The following is a 19471-nucleotide window of genomic DNA, read 5'->3' as shown; positions in this document are numbered from 1 at the left end:
GCAGGGGAGGGAGTTGTTTGTTGCTTTTTTATAAACATGTCTATTACAGACTTTTGAAATCTGTTGGAAAACCTTTTCTAGCAATTCTGTAGGGGATAGAAGTAGATATGTACGAGTGCATGTCTTCCTTCATGATACTCAACGTAGCAAATGGATTCTGTATATCCCAAAACTTCAGTTTCCTTGCTCTTCACCTCAGTGATTGTTATTTTTAGAGGGAACACTCTGCTCATGCATGCTTTCCCAAATCTACTGGAAGACCCTTTATTTGAATTTACTAGCAAGTGTTGTAGAACTTCTTCTAACTGGATATTGGCATTGGATCTTTCAAGGCTTGTATGTAGAGTGGTTTAAGCCTGGGGAGAAGGATTGGATTTCCAGATGCAATTTGGAGAGAAGGACCAGGACATGTTAGAGATTTAGAAGAGTCTTAAGCTTATAGGAAGTTGATTCCACTCTACTGGCTGCAAAAACATGTTCATAAAGAAAGACTAGGACACAGACATTACTCAGCTGTTTGATGATACCTGTTTTATCCCTTGAGTTGTAATTAGACAGAGGAAAAACTAGAAACCACCCCACCAGTTCTGATGTTGCACAGTGTCAGATTCGTATTAATCCAAGACCTGTGGCAAGCTCCCTGCTTGGGTTTCCGGCCAGCTAGCCTGCCAACAGTGTCTGAAGGTGCACAGGCTGGGGTCTGGAACTTTTGAGGCCAAGTATTGGGATCCATGTAACCCAGAATTGGGATCCTATTATGCCACTGTCTTTCCAATAGCATTCATGGGACAAAGGGTTTGTTTGATTCGGGCATGGGGGTAGAGATATTCAGAAACCCTCTTCCTTTCTCCTCAGCTGACAGACTTCCTTTTTCCCCTCTATTAGTTCCTTTGTAGATTTGCAAGCGTCTGAAATAGTGATGTAAGGCCTGTTAGCTGTTAAAATAGGTAAAAAATTTTCTAATAGCATAGATTTTCAAAGAGAAAACATTGCTCAGAGATCTGAATATATTCCTTTAGTTATTTGTGAAAATGAGGGTTCACATTTTGCTTTCATAAAGAATAATGAAAAAAATAGGGGTTTTTAACCCTGCATAGGAAAAGTTTTGTTGTTATACTGAGTGATGTATTCCACACAGCTTTTATGGGAGCTGTCATATCTGTGTTTCATTGTTACTTAGTGTCTCCGTTCCAGGAGCAAATGAAGCAGATAACCACGGGATTATTGCAAGAGAGAAGCTGTTCCAGGGCACAGTTGCAACCAGACATCAGCAGTTTGTGTCTTCATTTTGCAGAAACGTAAGACCCCTCCAGCCCCAGCCTGGCCTTGCGCTTAGCCCAGCTGCTGTTACAAAGGAGGTTTGTAGATGCTGTGGCTGCCTCTCAGGAGCTTCCTGTGGAGATATTCCTGGCTTTTTCCTGACTAGACCTAGCTCTTACACCCACGAGCCTCCCGTCAGCTATTTCCATGTATCCTGCCAAATTCTTTTGCAGTCCTTCAAACCTGTCCCAGCCACACGTAGGTTGCACTTAATGCTTTACCACCATGACTAAGACAGTTGAGAAAGTATCAGGTCTTCCAGCTCTCCGCTCACACCCCTGAGCTGTTCTTCACAGCTTGTGCTCCCTCTCTTTGTCCCAACTGCTCCAGCTTTTGTTCGGTCCTCAAGAACTGGCTCAGGCTGAGCACTGGAAGAGGATCTCGAGCCTTTCTGTCTGTGACCAGCCCTCACCAATTCTCTCTCCATTCCTTCTGTGATGAGGAGAGCATCTCTAAATAGGAAAACGTCTCAGACTGTATTGTATTTGCATGGCCAGGTTTTGGTACTGGGGGCTACAGGGGTGGCTTCTGTGAGAAGCTCCCGGAAGCTTCCCCTGTGTCCAATGGAGCCAACGCCAGCTGGCTACAAAGTGGACTTGACGCTGGCCATCAAAGACGGCCCCACCACTGGCCAAGGCCCAGCCCATCAGCAACAGGGGTAGCACCTCGGGGGTAACAGAGTTAAGAAGGGGAAAAAGTTGCTGTACAGCTGCAGCTGGAAAGAGGAGTGAGAATACGTGAGGGGACAGCCCTGCAGCCCCCCGGTGAGTGCAGCAGGAGGAGGAGGAGGTGCTGCAGGCCCGGAGCAGAGATTCCCCCCAGCCCCTGGGGCAGCCCACGGTGAGGCCGGCTGTCCCCCGGCAGCCCACGGAGGCCCACGCTGGAGCAGATCCCCACCTGCAGCCCGGGGAGGACCCCACACCGGAGCAGGGGGATACTTGAAGGAGGCCGGGACCCCGTGGGAAGCCCATGCTGGAGCAGGGACAGAGTGCGTAGAGTCGTGCTCCTGAGGAGGAAAGAGCGGCAGAGACAATGGGTAATGAACTGACCCCAACCCCCATTTCTTACCCCCCTGCACCACTGGCAGGGAGGAGGGAAAAAATTTGAGAGTAAAGTTAAGCCTGGAAAAAAGGGAGGGGCATTTTAAGATTTAGTTTTTATTTTCTCATTATCCTACTCTGATTTGATTGGTAATGAATTAAATTTTCCCCAAGCTGAGTCTGTTTTGCCTGTGATGGTAGTTACTGAGTGATCTCTCCCTGTTCCTATCTCGACCCATGAGCCTTCCATCTTATTTTTTCCCCGCTGTCCAGTGGAGGAGGGCAGTGACAGAGCAACTTTGGTGGGCACCTGACGTCCAGCCAAGGTCAGCCCACCACACTGACTTTCGTAGGTAAGTGAAAGCTACAGCTTTTCTTAGCCGTCCTGTATTTTAAGTATGTGTAAAACTGATACATGCAGCCGTTTCCCATACCTCTTTTCATCTCTCTACAATTAAGATTTAGGCTAAGGTTCCTTAAACATCCAAAGGAATAGTTACATTTACTCAGGATTGCCTTAGCTACCTGCAGAATTTGTATACTTTTTCAACTATGATTTCCTGTGGAGGAAAAAAGAAAGGCTTTGTCTTTGTAGTGCCTGCGGCTTCCAGGGCAATTTAAAAATAACAGCATAAGGAGGAAGAATCCAGAAGTTTCATTGCTTTTTGATCAGCCCATCCTTCTTCCTCTCTAGCACAGAAGGTTTTTAATGTGGTATAGTAGGAAAAGACACTGAAGCAGTTTCTATTGGCAAACAGAAGGTATATTTTCTTCCTCAGTGTTAATCAGAAGAACATTGCCTACGCTATGAAATAGAGTGTGAAGATAGATTCTTTTAATGGCTGGAGTGCTCCTGCGTAAAGTGTTCGCTCTAGTAGTAAAACCTGCTCCCACAGGAAGGTTCAAGGTGCTGGCTGCCTCTGCCTCTGAATATACAGAGAGTTTTGCTTGGGAGAGTTCAGGAGCTTACATCTGAACCGTGCAGATTACTTTAGATACCACATATGGGGTGAACAAAGGCAGAAAAAAATCAATCTTTGTTTTTAAATTGTGGTAGCTAGTGCCATTTAAAATACCTCTGAGACCTGATTCAAGTGGATTCAGGTTTTTATATCTATAACTCTGGCATGGGTTGACTGTAGGTTATCTCCTATTCATTTAGAATAAAATAACTTATGCTGTACCTTTTATGCAAGCCTGTCTTTTCCCTCTAATAAGGCCAAGTCTAGCTGGACTTGCTAATATCTCTGTATTAACGATATCTGCAATAGAGCTGCAGTTTGTATTGGCAAAAGACTTCCACTGTAACTTTCCCAGCTTCCTAAATGAAACATAAAGTCTCCTTCTGTTGGTATAAAAATGTCAGTTAGGATTGTGATTCTTTGAAGTATTATAGCAGGAAGGGTTTATAGCATAGACCTGGTCTTTTAAATCAAGTGTTTAGCTTGAATATGTAAGATAGACACTGCTGAAAAACAGAGTAGATTGAAGGGAACAGTTGCTTTCTGTTTTGAAGGTACAGTTAGGATGGAATTAACAACTGTATTTTCAGGAAAGGAGTCTGTTCTACAGGATTGCTTGACTGAATTTGCACATCAGGTTGAGGAATCTAGTGTAGGGCAGAAAGAAGTAAGGCCCTTCTGAATTTTGAGAAGCATACCTCATATTTAGAAAAAATAACTGGAAAACAGTCCTATGATTTTTTTTCTATCCCCCAACCAAATTGCTCTGTGATTTACTATAGAAATACCTACTGGACTTTCCTTATCTGTTTGATAAATTAGTATGATAATATTTTAGTTAAATATGTTGTTTTTTCATAGATGCCCAAATTCTGATACCCTTAGTAATGTGAAATGATAGGTTACTCTGGTTCCATGAGTGCTCCTTCTGGCTGGACTAGGGGTTGCTGTGATATCTGGGTCTAAGAGGAAAGATCTAACACAAAGTTTTGTAATTTATTTTAGTAACACAAGCTTTTGTCTATTGCAACTGGCTGGACACAGCAGTAAGTAATGGTCACAACCTCAGGAGCAGCTAGAAAACAACAGAACTAAGCTGACATTTGGAAACTTGAAATGTATTTTGAAACTTGCTTAGTATTTTGACAGTGTTTGACGAGTTCTAATATACTGCTAGGTAAGCTAGGATGGATACCAGAAATGCAGCATTTTTTCTGAGGCAAATGTCTATTTCCTCTGCTCAGCTAATTTTGCAGTAATGCTTTTTATAGTTCACAACAGAAGTCAGATCTTGGATAGCTTATAATGGAAAAAGTCTTCTTTAAAAAAGAAACATATCTTTACAAAAATAGATTTTTATTATTACAATAATTTAAAAGAAGATTTTTTTTTTCACTGTTTCGGAACAAATATTGCAAGAGAAATTATCGCCAATAGATCTACAGGCACAAGGATTGTCATGGCTGTGTTTCCTGTTGCAGATGTTAGGTCTGCTTCACATATCTGCATTTTTACAAGATATCTTAAAATGACTGCAAAAGTATACTGTAGTGTTTGGAGGAGGTAATTACTCAGTGAAGCTTCTTAAGACAAAAAGTCAGAAGGAATAATTCTTCAATCTGTGTCTGCATAGAAAAGGTGAATTCTTACTTAAAGTTCACCGTCCAAGCAGAGGGAAGATGGTGAAGTGCACAGGTACTGGAGGTCACAGCCAGAGACTCTGCGCTGTTCATTGGCTTGGACATTTTCTGGGTTCCAGATTATCAATGGCAACGCTTAAAAATATTACCTGAATGGAGAAATAGTTCAGTTTGAGTGGAACCAATCTTGGAAGCACTCATACATGCTTATTGTCACAATGGTTCAAGTAGATGGTGAAGTGCACAGGTACTGGAGGTCACAGCCAGAGACTCTGCGCGGTTCATTGGCTTGGACATTTTCTGGGTTCCAGATTATCAATGGCAACGCTTAAAAATATTACCTGAATGGAGAAATAGTTTGAGTGGAGCCAATCTTGGAAGCACTCATACATGTTTATTGTCGCAATAGTTCAAGTAAGTAAAATGCATATTTGAATAAATGCAAGATCGGTCCATTAAACTGCAGCCTGTCCCTGCTTCAATGAAAATAAATCAGTTTTGTCATTAATCAGAGTAAGAAAGCTCTTAGAATACTGCAACCTTCTCTACGTTAAAGAAACAGCTGCAAAAACATTGCATATTCTTAGGAATTTCTGGAGCCCTGACATAGCTCAGTTTCCACTGTTTAAAGCGCTATCTTAACAAAAACATGTCTGAGCAAGTCTAATATGAATTGTTGTAAATCTCCTTAATGTAGGAAGGCTTTAGATTCAAAGACCGTCTCTTAATTTTTTGCAATTGTAGTTTGCATTCATTTGTTTTTAAGCAAAAATAAGTTTGCAATGTATCTGTAGTATCAAATGATAACAGCTAAAATGTTGAATTTCTGAAGTGAAGTAAACCAATCCACCTGGGTACCTAATAGAGTACTTTTTCTGGATCCCAAGTTACGAGGCCATCATGAAGTCATAAATTATCCCACAATATAAAAGTTATTATGGGTTCTAACCATATACTGGGATTTCATATGGTCTACTAGGAGTTCCCAAGCCCCGCAGAAGTTCAGTGAAATTTAGGTGGCCAGCTCCAGTATGTTTCATCCTTCATTCCTTGTTACTTCAGGATACCTAGTGAATATTTTGGAGCAGCATTTGAGAACGCTTTGAGACACGTTCACAGAGCCCAATTTTTCATGGGGAATGTACCTAACACTCAAAATCAGAGCTCTCTCTATGACTCAAGCTGAATTCTCAGCACTGAGACTTCAGAAATCATTTTTTCCTGACTCTTCCCCTTAATTAATTTCACTGTCTGAAATACAAAACTTCATCATTGTGCTTACGTGACTGCATTAAGCCTATTAAGTACAATTCAGTCATTTCTAAAACTGTTTCAACTATTGCAAAGTATAGATCATCTCCAAATAAAATATTCTAAATTGTAAGACACTGAAAAGCTTCTTGTGTGCATCTTCCCCATAATCTTAAAATACAAAAGCCAAAGCAGTGCAAGCTTAGTAGGGAAGGGTTTTTCACTCTGTTCTTCCAAACTGATACTCCCTCTCCAAAGCTTTATTTTCTTCATTTAACTAAAGGCAAAGTTTTCTGTAAAAACTTCTGTATCCTTTAATAAAATGAATGAGAACCTTTTTTGATTGCTGTGAAACAGCAAGATTTAAGTGCATGAAGTAATGTACAGTTAGGCAAAATAATGCATTATCTAGTATTTCTGCTCCTTGGATTGCAGTAGTTCAGAGTTTCACATACCAGTTTCTGGATGTCCATCTCGGAGAACTCAAAAAGTTTCTCTGTCATATGATTTAATCCAGCACAAATTTCAGGTTCTCATCTCTGTGATCCACTGCATTCATCTTCTGAGCAAGATTGAGAACTTTTTTTATATTTTTAGGAAATAATATGAAAATTTGGGATACTAAAGAAAATGAAATTAGGTTCATTAGTGTAACAAAAACTATTGTTTGCATCAACTGCCCTAACTTTTCTCCTCCTTTCTTTGCTGACAGGTTATTCCCTATTACATCTCAGTAAGGGTTTTGAATCATTCCATCTTCATACCCCATGCTTCAACTATAGGAAGTAGAAACTTAACACAAAAGCTTTAGAACAGCTTCTGTATACCCTTGATCAGCAACACACTTCCCCCGCTAATTTTAATAGTGTTGCCATTTTAATGGTCAGTCAGTAATAAGCAATTATGCAGCAATACAGAAAATACCTGAGAGCAGTTTACCTTCAGTTACACTATCTGCTGCAGGCATAGTCGCTTTTTTGTTTCTCTTGTGCAATGCTTAGCACAAGAAGGTCCTCACTTATCACTAGAGGACCGAGGCATTGCTGTATTGAAATAAATTGCGATGAACACTCAGTTATCGATGGTAATAGCAACGAGATGTTGTTATATCCCTCTTCAGTCAAGCTCAAGTGTAGGGTACCGGCCTTGACCCAAGGACCACTGCAGTCAGTGAACCTAAAGAAGTACGATGTGACATTCAGATCCTTCCTTAGCATTTTTTGTTTTCTATGCTCATTGAGGATGCAATATGAACTATATTAATTTGTTAAAAGTCTCAACTGTTTTGAAGATACTGTAGCAAAATACAGGGCTTTTCACTCTGAATTCTGCAACCAATGAATCAGCTCATCGATACATTCTTCACTGTTCAATCTAACATCAGAGGCTTTGAGAATGATTTTTTTTTTTTTTTTTTTTAAATTTTCTTCTTCTTCTCCTGGGAGAGAAATTTTGATGCATCTTAAGTCCTAGCTTATTCACTAGACGTTATGATCCCTGTATCTGACCTAAGGAATTAGATAGGCAGTAAATATTCATTGAAAGAAAATGTTCATTCACTGCTTGACTTTTTTTTTTCCAATTATCAATAAATTTCCCAAGTCTAATAACACAAGTTTCATTTCTGTACACAGATCTTGCACTACAAACAGTTAGTGTGGAATTTCAAACCTGGGGCACTTTCATATTGCTACAAACTGTTCCCTACCGTATCAAATGGTTGTGCCATTCTTTTGAAAATTGTTAACTTCTTTATTTCACAGTACCTGTTTCTTGTGCCCCCTCTTTCCTTCCCCCCACTTCCATTTTTAACTGAATATACCTTTTTCCCTGGGATCAGCCACTGGTACCCCCACATTTGGTATGTTTTAAGTTGAAATATTTCCTGTGAAAATGAAACCCTTTTTCTTTCCAACTCCAATAATCTCCACTGAGAAAAAGGTTCATTACAAAAGTGGCTCAGGATAAAAACAGACAACCAAAAAGCTCGAGTTTCAAGACATTGTCTATGTTCATTGAGATAGCGGTTCATTTTTTTTTCCTGAACTACAGCATCCCTGAAGACTGGATTTGTCCTTTTTCAAGGCGAACTCTTCATCTTGAATGTTATTTGCTAAATATCATGGAAGAAAAACATAATTTTAGCTGTGATTTGTACTTGTAGGTTGACTTTTGACATAGGATGCTTTGACAAAAGAGAAAATTAGGGGGTAATAGAAAAGCAAGCTCTTCAGGATGTTAATCAGAATCAGTCTTCCTGTTAAATGTTTTCTCCCTCAGGTCTTGACAAGGTGATGGCTTTTGGAGGATGGAGGTTCTGAATATTGTCTGTGTGCTGTACCAGATACCATGGCTTCTGTCAATCACTTGAGTTTGCCTTGCTTGCTGCAAACTGTAATAGATGATTATTCTGTCTACTTCAGAGAAACTGGCTCAATGGGCCTTTCTGTTCCTAAGCGTATGTCATCTTCCCAAGATAATTAGATGGTACATATCCTTTCTGACCTTTTGCTTCTGCTAGCCACCATTCTTTATTGCCACTCAGGTCAGAAAAACGAAGTATCCTAACTTTCTGGTACTCCTGAAGACTGAGCTCCTGATCATTTCGTGCTTGAAATGCGTAAACGGCATAGAAGGTCTGAAAAAGGAAAACCACAAAAACCAAAATCTGAATTCAGAAATGTAGCCACACCTTACCCTGTGATTGTGTATTTGTGTGAATTCTGTGTACAGAAAATGCGTAATAACTTACGTGAACCAGGACGCAACTACATGGTCTGCAATTGCTAGACAGACTACAATGAACAGGGCCAAAATAAGAAGTAAAATGAAAGGATCTGGGGAATTCTGCGTGGGGAGGAACAAACCAAGCTCCGAGACCTCATCGCCTTACTACACTAGTAAGGTTTTCAGTTCACACCAAGTGCCTGTTTCTGTCACACCAAGTGGCCTTGGATTGGACAGAGATTTTTTCCAGCAAGGTTTCCTCAGGGAGAATCACCTTTCCTAAAGCTCCTGTACTCAAATGTGGCACAGGGGTCACTTCTGTGCCTTGCTGATCAGCATCGCTACAGCTTTCTTGTCAACGGTAAGTGGAAAAATCCCCCAAATTGAGCTATTTTCCACGTTCCTGCTCCACAGGAGAACCTTGAGGCGTTGCACGTGGAGTGGGGTAATGCAATGGTGTGTTTTCTGAGAGACAGGACTGCGCTTCACAGTTTAACTGATTATCTTTTCCTACCTCACAGCTATTTAAAAAAGGCAAAGAACAGAGGATAATGAATTCCCATGTCATACCGACAGATCAGTGCCAGTCTTCTCCAGTATAAAAAGAAGAAGAAAAAAAAAAAAGTAAATTGTAAGCAGTATCATTCTAGATTTGAAATAGGAACAAGAAGAAGGCAGGCACAGTGTGTATCATACTTACATGCTGATCATCCATATCCTGAAAAGCATCAGTCCCTGTGCCATTGATTGTGGGATTTTCGCAGAAGTGAAGAGATGAGCTGCTGTCACTCTTCTTGTGCCCCGGACTTGTGCTGCTGTCAGTAGAGGGCCGTGAAGAGACAAAGAGGCTGATATTATCAAAATCATCATCACCGAAGCTGTTTTCTGCTATGTCCTTCTGCGCTTTGGCAGGATTGTAAGGCCTCAGGAAGGAGGAATACACATACCCTCTAAGGACTAGACACCAGAGTAAGAGGAGAGAAAATAAATAAACTGCAAAATACTGCTAAAACCATTTCAAACCCAACCTATTTATGCAGCTGTCAGCATGACAGAGGCAAACAGATGGGGCCAGAATGAACAGAAATCAATATCCCAAAGGGAAGCTGTTATTGGGATGTTTGTGCAGAGAACTTACTTCCTGTGTCAACAAGCCATCTGCTCGTACTTCCGAAGGGGTCCTTTTGCTCCACGACAGCCACCAGTTCTCCTTCGTGTAAATCAATATCAAATTCCTGCGTGGCGTTGCACTTGCGCTTAGCTTGGTATAGTAATTCTGTGCTGTACGTAGACACCAGCTTGGACCTATGGCCTTCTGTTTGACGTGGGGATTCGAGCTGAAAAGCAAAAGAATTATTCTCTGGGAATAATGCTGAGGCCATTTCTAGAGCAACACAGATGCGTAAAAACCAATGTATGCTGCGTGCAGCCACTGACCCTGCATTTTTACATACAGATCAAGGAGTTACTTACACAGCTATGTATAACTAAATCTCCTTTGCCTATGCAGCAAGGACCTGTCCAACTGCTATATTAATAGGTAAGCAATAAAGGGCACATTTAAAAGAAATGTAGGAGTTTCATTAATTAAAGGCCTCTTAGTCCGTCCTTTGCTCTCAAAGAGCTAGTGTTCTGTATGTGAACTGTCACTTGCTTAATTGTTTTTCCGTGGTAATGATCTTTGAATTCCTGTGTAATACCACAAAAAAAAGCATAACCCAAAAGTCAGCTGAGGTGTGCTAAGGTCATATAACAACTTGCATGATAAGGCATTAGGCAAAAAAAATCAGTGGTACCCAAATAGTCTGCTTTTTGTGTGAAATTACCTCGCTAAATAAGGGTGAGGTGCTATTAACTGCTGGAAGCATATTGACTCAGAGTTTGGTTAGAGGGCAGGGAGGGAGGTGCTGCACATCAATGTGATCGTAACATACCACAGAAGAGTACATGTGCCTTACTGACGCTAAAAGGAATCCTACAGCTTCTCCTGTAAATCTACACTTGAGTTTTTGTTTTACTGTAAACTAGACTCCTAAAAGCTCTGGAAATGTCTGGCAAGATTGGGGACCAGGGGGACACAGATTTCCTGGTGGATTTTCTGAGTATTCTGCTGTGGGGGTGTATGCGTGTGCATCTGCGTATAACACCAATACACATAACCACAGCTGAGGATGAGGAAGAAAATGTTCTGAATGAGAAGACTAAGACGCACTGTAAAAGTATTTAACAAAAGAAGTAATCGAAGTTTACATATACAACTTCATACTTAACATACGCTTAAAGACCTAAGGGTAATCAGAGATAATTTTAAGTGGATTTTCAAGATGACAACATGAAAAATCTTCAGAAGTTACTGGTCAATGGAACAGTTTCATTCGAGGGAGGAGATTCTGCCCCTCTGCTCTGCTCTGGTGAGACCCCCCTGCAGTACTGCCTTCAGCTCTGGGGTCCTCAGCACAGGAAGGACATGGACCTGGTGGAGCGAGTCCAAAGGAGGCCACGGAGATGATCCGAGGGCTGGAGCACCACTCCTATGAAGGCAGGCTGAGAGAGTTGGGGTTGTTCAGCCTGGAGAAGGGAAGACTCCAGGGAGACCTTAGAGCAGCCTGCCAGTACCTAAAGGGGCCAACAAGAAAGCTGGGAGGGAGTTTTTACAAGGACATGTAGTGATAGGACAAGGGGCAATGGCTCTAAACTGGAAGAGGGAAGATTTAGGTGAGATATAAGGAAGAAATTCTTCCCGGTGAGGGTGGTGAGGCCCTGGCAGAGGTTGCCCAGAGAAGCTGTGGCTGCCCCATCCCTGGAAGTGTTCAAGGCCAGGTTGGATGGGGCTTTGAGTGACCTGGTCTGGTGGGAGGTGTCCCTGCCCAGGGCAGGGGGGGTGGAACTTTGAGGTCCTTTGAGGAACTTTGAGGGGTTGATCTTTGAGGTCCCTTCCAACCCAAAGCATTCTATGATTCTGACAACTTGATTCAGAGTCCCAGTGAAAAGACCAAGCCCAAACCTCTAGGTGGCATAAAAATGGATTTGTTTCGAAAGCAATCAAAAGAGGATGCTTCATATACAATTCAGATGTATTGTACTCACCGGAGAAGAGACAGGTTTCTTTTTTTCCAAGCTCAATTTTCTCTCGATAAAGGTTGCACTGCTGTTTTCTTTTACAAAATTCAGCTTATGAACCTCCTCCATCAACTGATTCTGTACTTCACAGATGCTTGACGAAGACAGCTGCAAACACAAAGGTGGGTTAGATCTCATGAACAAAATGGTAAGGAGATTTGAGAAAGCAGATTTGGTTTAATGGGCTGAACACTAGGAGTCAGGAAATCTGACAAGCTACTGCTATTTTCCGCGGAGCCTATAGCGTGCTAGCTACAAGATGGTAAGAAAAGAAAGGTCCTTGCTTAAAGAAAGTTTTTAGTGATTGCTATTAGATTTAAAAGACATACTAGTTTAAGTTAAATCATTAAAAAAATACTCTAAAGAGTGACGAAAATGGACAGCCTTGCACTTAAGCTACTGAGCCACCTGCTTTCAGATGCAAACGTGCATCTCAGCAGCTATCAGAGTGGCCCATGTGCTGTAAGGCTTGGAGTCATTTACCCTACAGCTGTGTGTTTGTGCATCTGGGTGCTGCCACCAGGTTAAAAGTCGATGGGTGAGCTGAAGCTCTGTCTGTGGCCCTGGATAAGTGCTTTTGGTCTATGCCTAACCTCAAATGTATTTGCTGATGTAAACAGAAAAAAGAAAAAGAAGGTAATTTTGTAGGCAGAGCCTCACAGAAGACAATGCTCGATACAACAGCTTTCAAAACATGAAATGGTCAAATTACAGGGATGCAATTTCTTCATGCGGGAAAAGCCTTCATTTTCCCATTAAACAGTGCAGCTCTATGTTTTGATCCTGATGTTGCTTTCTTAATTTTTCAGCTGCCCCTGACTATAAAGTGCTGATGGAAAGGAGTACTCCAGAATTGCCTGACTACAATGTGTTTCCTATCTAGAGTCTAGCTCCGGTTCAGGTGAGTGGGTTTGGAGGTGCGGAAGGCATTGTTGCAGCTGTGTTTCTCAGGGGTTTCAAGTCCTCTAGGAAAAAGTACAACAAAACAGAAACACTGTAGGATTTTCACACAAATTAAGACTAATGTCTCAACTTCAATCTTCAGGAAGAGTAGAGTGGGGCTGGAGGAACTGATGCCCTTCTGTGTAGCTCAGTCAGGCATCTTTGGTACCTTTGGCTACATAAGTGAAATGACTTGAACTTTCTGAAAATGCCAACATAGACAAAGCTATTCCTTACTGCCGAGAGATGTCTGCAGGAGCTTCTGCAACATATTTGATTTAAAAGTAACTTGCTTTTCATAGAAATTATTTCATCGGATCTCCTAGCCTGCTTCTCTTCTGCAGTCATCTGTGACTCTGTAGGTCTAGCAACAACAGGAGCGTTCATGTACTTGCTTAGAATTTCGTTTTCTGGGTTACTCAGGGTAGATGTTAAGAAAAAAAGACTAAAATGCTAGCAGCTGCCTCCTTTCTGCCTTACTGTAATGTTCTTGCCATTACCGTCACTGTAGCAGCTGGAACAGCTGCATTAGGATTATTCTCGATGAAGAGTCCAGGCCTGACAAAACTTAAGCTCAGAACTTAACCTTTGCTGAGCTTGCAAGGAAAAAAAACCCCAAACCTGACTGTGCTTAGCAGAACAAACAAAATCAGTGTAGCTTGTAAGTATGTGTTCTACATAACTCTAGCTAAATCACACAGAAAGAAAAAAGACAATGGCAAATAAAGAAAATAGACAAATAAATGTTTCTAATGTACTTACTGGAACAGGCACTGCCACAGCAGAATTTGATTGAAGTGCTGCAGACATAATACTCCTGAAGAGGGTGATGAAGCAATGCAGGCAGTTCAGCACAATCTTTTTGGCTGCTCTGTTGAATACCTGAAGTTCTTCCACTAACTGTGCGTTTAAAGCCTCATAGTCTTTCTTTGCCAGGTCCAGCTCTTCTCCTGTTGACTTCTGAAGGTAGCTGTTGTAGTCCAACAACTTGTCATAGCGCTTCTGGATGAGCTTCTGTGGGCCTGAAAACAAGGCTTGTAGTGCTGAGAGAGGAGTCAAAACAAGCTTGTCCAGCTGAGCCATCTGGAAAGGTATAAAACAGACCTACTTACTACTTTGTTCATACAGTTCTTCAGACCTAGTAACGGGTTAAGCCTGATGTCAGCCTATTAAGCAACCTGCTAATTACTCTTCACAAAGCACTGCTGTCAGAGGCGGCTTCAAGCAGGGTCTGGCATGAGTCAGAATCTCCTTCAGAGCATTGCAAAGGAGAGGTAACAGTTCTGCAGCTTAAAGTGTCCGGTAATGGTCCCTTGGAGCGTGCAGCCTGCGGTACTGCCCTTAGTGTCTTACCACCGAGAAAAAACTGGGCAAGGATCGGTGAACTGGTCTAATAAAACTGGGATTTCCATAACGGGAAGGCCTGTGCCAGTACACAGTCTAGAGGCAATGAGGTCTTGTTAAATGGCAGTCTTGCAGGCTATCAAAGTTGTTGGGGTTTTTTTTCTTCTCCCTGGAAACAGCTGTAACTCAATTCCTGTTTAAGCAAACACAAACAATCTCTTGATTTGATTAAATTATGTTATGCTTGTTGGCTTTATCTCTAGTAATCAACAAAATTAGACACCTGGTAAAAACCCAAAGTCTTTCTCAGACTCTTCCATTAGTCTCTAATTGTCTCAAGGGATTAATATTGCATGAAATAAAATTTATTTTTGTAAGTCACTTGTTCAAATACAGCACAGGCTTGTAGTGAGTGAAACTCATCATTGTATTAAAGCCCTGGGACATTCTATGTGAATTAAGTTGTTGGACTGAATGCGAGAATAAAAAAGCAGCTGTCCCTCTACCCTCTGTAACACACCACAGTTGAGGACAGATCCATTTTAGCACCAGAATTGCTCTCCCAAGGCCAAGATGATGGACACTGGCTAGATAGTTCCTACTTTATTTCCACCTGAGAAACTGGGCTGTGTTTAGCAAACCAATTTTTGATGCATTAAGAAAACATTTTTTCCAAACTGCTGGACCTGATTTCTGGAAGAGAAAAGGCTATTGTGGATTTCTGCCCTAAAATTTTCCTGAAAATATAATGAGAGAAGAAGGTGTGTGTTTGTTACTGACAAATGCACAAGGGAAAGAAAAAAAATTAACCTGAGCCCGTTGCTGAGATCTCCATTGATAGCACCCTTTCAAGAAAACATCTGAAGAACACTATTAGAACATCTACTCATCGTGAAATGTCAGGACAAAAGTTTTTTTTTTAAAAAAATACCTATCTAGAGGGTAGAGAATCCTTCTAATCTTGTAAACTAAGACACAGAAATAAATAGATAATAAGCAGAAATTAACATGGTTAATAACAATGTCCACAGTTAAAACAAATATTTTTTTTTAAATTATACAGACCTTCAGAATAGCTGGGTCATGAGCCAGTAGGAGCTACAAATCTGGGGGGGGGGGCGGGAAACCCAAGTTTTCTGTGTCACCTCTTGTAGAATTGCTGCTGCTTTTCTTTGATGTTTCTGAATATGAGGGCATCTTCCATACTGGATACCCTCACCACTGCAATAATAGAGGGGTACTCCTCTGCATATTATGCACTCATTCATTGTAAAGACATTAAAAATATCTTTCTCATTATTGAGATTAATTTTTGCGATTCTTTTCAAATGCGGGAACTTCAAAGGAAAGGAAATACAACATCTTACTTCCCTGTCATTATCTGGGAGGATGTGGTCTGTCAAAGATCCTTCTGTTTCTTGGCAGACTCTGTTTTCAGTGTTTGGGAAAGTATTGAATGGCTATATTTTAGTCAGCCCAAGCCTAGAAAAGTATAAGCAAACCTCCACCTCTGAATTTTTCCAGCTCGAGCAGCTGTTTCAAGAAGCAGCCTGCCCCATTTTGAAGAGACATTTTAGTCTGTCTTAGTAGAGCCAGGCATTAGAGTCCACTTGGACCCTGAAAGCAAGAGACTAGTTGAAAAACTATTACTTTTTTTCATTTTTAGTTGATTTTTAATTCCTCTGGGCTATATTCAGATTTTTCATTGTTTCCCTATATGAAGGATAGCAACTTACTTGAAAAGGTAATAAAGCTGAGATTTTCACAGATCTGTGATTCCAGGAGCTAATAGTTCGTAAGCACGACAAAGATCACAGAAGTCACTTTAAAACTGCAAGTGTTGCTAACAAAAGTAGCAGAGCAAAGATCTGCTGCTCTTGTCTGAAGCTCAGGTGAAACGTGCAAATTTAGTGCAAAGATTTTAGTTTAAACCCAGAAATTCAGCTTGAGAAGTTTTCTGTAGCTCTTCTAGGATAAACACAGTGCACTTACACTGAATTTTATCTTATTTCTTACAGAAACTCAACCAAAAAAAAAAAACCAGTCATCTTTCCCAATGGAGTCCTAAGGGGTTTTGCTCTTTTCTGTCCTATTCTTCCTCACATACGCCTGTTTTCTCACACATACAGATAGCTGTGCAACACTGGACATGCATAAACTTACAAGGCCTTCACATGGATTTGCAGTTTTGTTCCATTTGTTCAAACAGTTGTTGACTTCGTTGTCTTTGTCTTGCAAGATTTCCTGAAGCCCAATTATATTCTGTGCAGCCAGATGTATAGAATCCTAAATGAGAAGATGATAGGAAGATGAAACTGTATTATGATCTGTTTTAATATACTGCATTCACTCACGCAGATACTGCAATAATACTGATGGAATCAGAAATATTTTCCGTCTCTGACACCTGTGTAGTTTCTGTGCAGTTTCCAGCCATTGTGGGCTTGTTTACCGTGATATTTTCCTGCGTTTTGTCCATTTTCAGTGTAAACTATTTAAGAATGAAGTTGTTAATGTTCCACTGAAAAAACTGTGCCCCAACCAAATGAATGTCCCACTGGAAGTTAGCCACCACTCAGCAAGAAGCCAGCTCAAGACCCATGCACCCTCAAAGGCTTCTTTTGGAGGACTAAGTAGGACTACAGTGGTGTATTTCACCTACTCTGAATTTTAATCTTAATGAAGCGTGCATCCATTTGGATAAGGAATGATCAACATCATTCTAGGCAACCACCCTTGTCGGCTGAGCTCACTGGCCTTCCCGTTTGCTGAACCAAACGAGGTGCGTTGGCGGTAAGCTCCGGCCAGCTGGCTATTGATCTTACCTACCTCTTAAACAACCTTTGCGTCCGGTTTGGGCACACTTACACTTTGAAGGGCCTCATGCCAGCTACAAAGTTGGCAAGTTGTCCATGAGCGGGAAAAGTTGACGGGTTACAAGCCAACCCACATCTTCAGAGAGGAGGATTAAAGCAAAGACATTTACAGCACTTGAGCATTCTGTACATCTAATGCTAGCCCTCAACACAGCCTAGCAACGGGATAAAGGAACAAGTCCTCACATCCAAAATATGTATTTTAGGACATTTTAATTCATGTGGCCGCAACTCAGTTCTTCCATTTTGATTGAGAAGCAGTTGGTGCTCCACAGCAGCAGAGGTGCATGACCCATATGACAGCTTCGCACAGTGATTGAAGGTCATTAACTGTGCACTTTCTTTCCTGCCCTGCGCCCGTGGGTCTCCGTAGAGCCTGCTTGTGTCAGGGGGGAAAATGCAGAAATGTGGGCTCCAAAACTTCTCTGCCATGGGCTCAGTAATGTAACAGCAGCACATTTTGTTTCTTTAATATTAGTGATGTAGACAGGCGTGCTTATAAATAATTTGGTGCTGCCTAACCAGTGGCAGAAATGTGCGTTAAACTGGTTATGGAGATGGTTTGTGGCCGCAGAGTTCAAAAAGGCCTGTACCCACCTGTAGATGATGCGAGGAGAGTGAAATGTTCTTCACGCACAATTTCACAGTCTTCTCTAAACTTCGAAACAATTTTTCTTCCTTATTAAAAGTTTGATCTTTCACCTAAAATAGATGTTTGCACTGTTATTTTGGCAGTCCAAAAGAGCCTGGCTAATGAAAGAAACATCCAGAGCTCTGCTTTAAAAATCCCAAACCTTCCCTGAACTCCTCCCTTTGAAAACAGAACAGATCAGCCCCTAATTCTCCCAAGCTCTGGTTTTTAATCCAAGAAAAGTCAAAGGCCCAGGGCAACATGACGGAGCATTTCATTTTTAATCCCTGTGGAAGCAGGGGTTTGCCTTCTTACAAGCACACCTATGCGTGCCAATAAAACACTTCATTTTCTGTATATTGTTGCTCCGTTTGAGGAAACAATGGTGAAAATAGTAAGATATTTTTCTGTCATGGCATGACTTCCCTGGGTGGATATTTGTGGGTGCTGGGGAGATCTCCACCCGGCAGGCTGTAGATGGAGCTGTACCCCTACAGCAATGCCAGCTCCTCAGCTAGAAACCTCAGCCGCTGGAAACAGGCTTGTACTACTCCTGTACGCTAGCTGAAAAAAACCCTGAAAATACATTTCTTTCTGCCTAGCTTTTGCTTGAGGAACTTGAGAAATGTCAAGGCTTGTTTTCAGTGGTCTTGCTGTAAGGGTCACAGCGTGTTTCAGAGATGGGAATTGGGAACTTTCTTCGTGTAATGAAGCAGGAGAGAGGGCTGAATCTTTAACAGGTGTATCACGATTCTGAAATTATTTTCAAATGTTTTAAGTTTAATTAAAAACCAAAAACAAAACAAAAAAAAAACCCCAAAACATAAACCAGAAGCTTCTAGAGAAAAAAATAAAAATGACATCTCCTCTTAATCAAATTTAATTCCCTGTTTTTCTCTGATTTTATAGCCTTGCTAGTGTCCCATTCTGAATACAAAAATTTCCACTGTACAAAGAAATGAACAGAAAAAATAAACGTGGGTAGTTTGCCTCAGGGAAACGGGGAAACCACTGATCAAAAAACAAAGCAGGAAAAAACAGCACGCATCTTGTAAAGTCACATCTAGAAAGGCAAGTGACCTTGTATAATCAGCCATCTCATGCAGTGAGGTGCACTGGATATAATTTTCAAGGTCAGTTGTAATTGATTTCCTTTGAGATTTAGATTTAAGCTTTCCTGAAAATGTTTATCCTGCTAGGTTTTAAATTACAACCTCGAAATTATGAAGGAGTGTTTTATTTTTGGCCACCCAACATCCATCAGACTTATCACAGGGTTCTTTGCCTCTGGTAGTTTTGATGGTAACCCCACGGCCTTTCCTAATCAGAAGTATTGCTCATCTTCCCTGGTGGGTTCAGAACCTGAATGTTACGATGTGGAGCAAGACGGACTGACCACGTTCTCAGCACCGACAATAACTATTGCCAGTCTATCCACAAAGCGCTGATCTCGGGCTCAGTTTCACAAAACTACCAGTCACTTCCTCTCTGCTGAAGATCAGAAGTTTGAGAAACTCTTAGATAAAAAAGGAAAAGGTGGAGAACACAGTATTTTCTATTTCAATCACAAAGATCTTTCCTGTCTTCTGTGACAGTCAGAAAATGACTTTATAAATGA

At 41.2% G+C, this 19471-nt stretch overlaps 1 protein-coding gene across 1 annotated transcript in view; it reads right to left on the bottom strand.

Annotated features, from left to right (window-relative positions):
• Positions 1-8665: 8665 nt before the first annotated feature.
• The window catches only part of ARHGEF38 (Rho guanine nucleotide exchange factor (GEF) 38), a 36731-nt gene continuing 25925 nt past the window's right edge, over positions 8666-19471 (bottom strand). The window contains exons 8-14 of the mRNA XM_009703403.1: positions 17820-17924; positions 16510-16632; positions 13765-14085; positions 12028-12168; positions 10079-10277; positions 9641-9897; positions 8666-8851 (exon numbers count right to left, since the gene is read on the bottom strand). Coding sequence (XP_009701705.1) covers positions 8666-8851; positions 9641-9897; positions 10079-10277; positions 12028-12168; positions 13765-14085; positions 16510-16632; positions 17820-17924 — 1332 coding nt within the window. The remainder of the gene's footprint in view (positions 8852-9640; positions 9898-10078; positions 10278-12027; positions 12169-13764; positions 14086-16509; positions 16633-17819; positions 17925-19471) is intronic.

The sequence above is a fragment of the Cariama cristata genome, unplaced genomic scaffold, assembly GCF_000690535.1.
Source record: "Cariama cristata isolate BGI_N322 unplaced genomic scaffold, ASM69053v1 scaffold10117, whole genome shotgun sequence".
Classification (NCBI taxonomy): Eukaryota; Metazoa; Chordata; class Aves; order Cariamiformes; family Cariamidae; genus Cariama; species Cariama cristata.
Note: the sequence above shows the minus strand (reverse complement) of the source record. Positions and strands in the feature narration are given on the sequence as shown.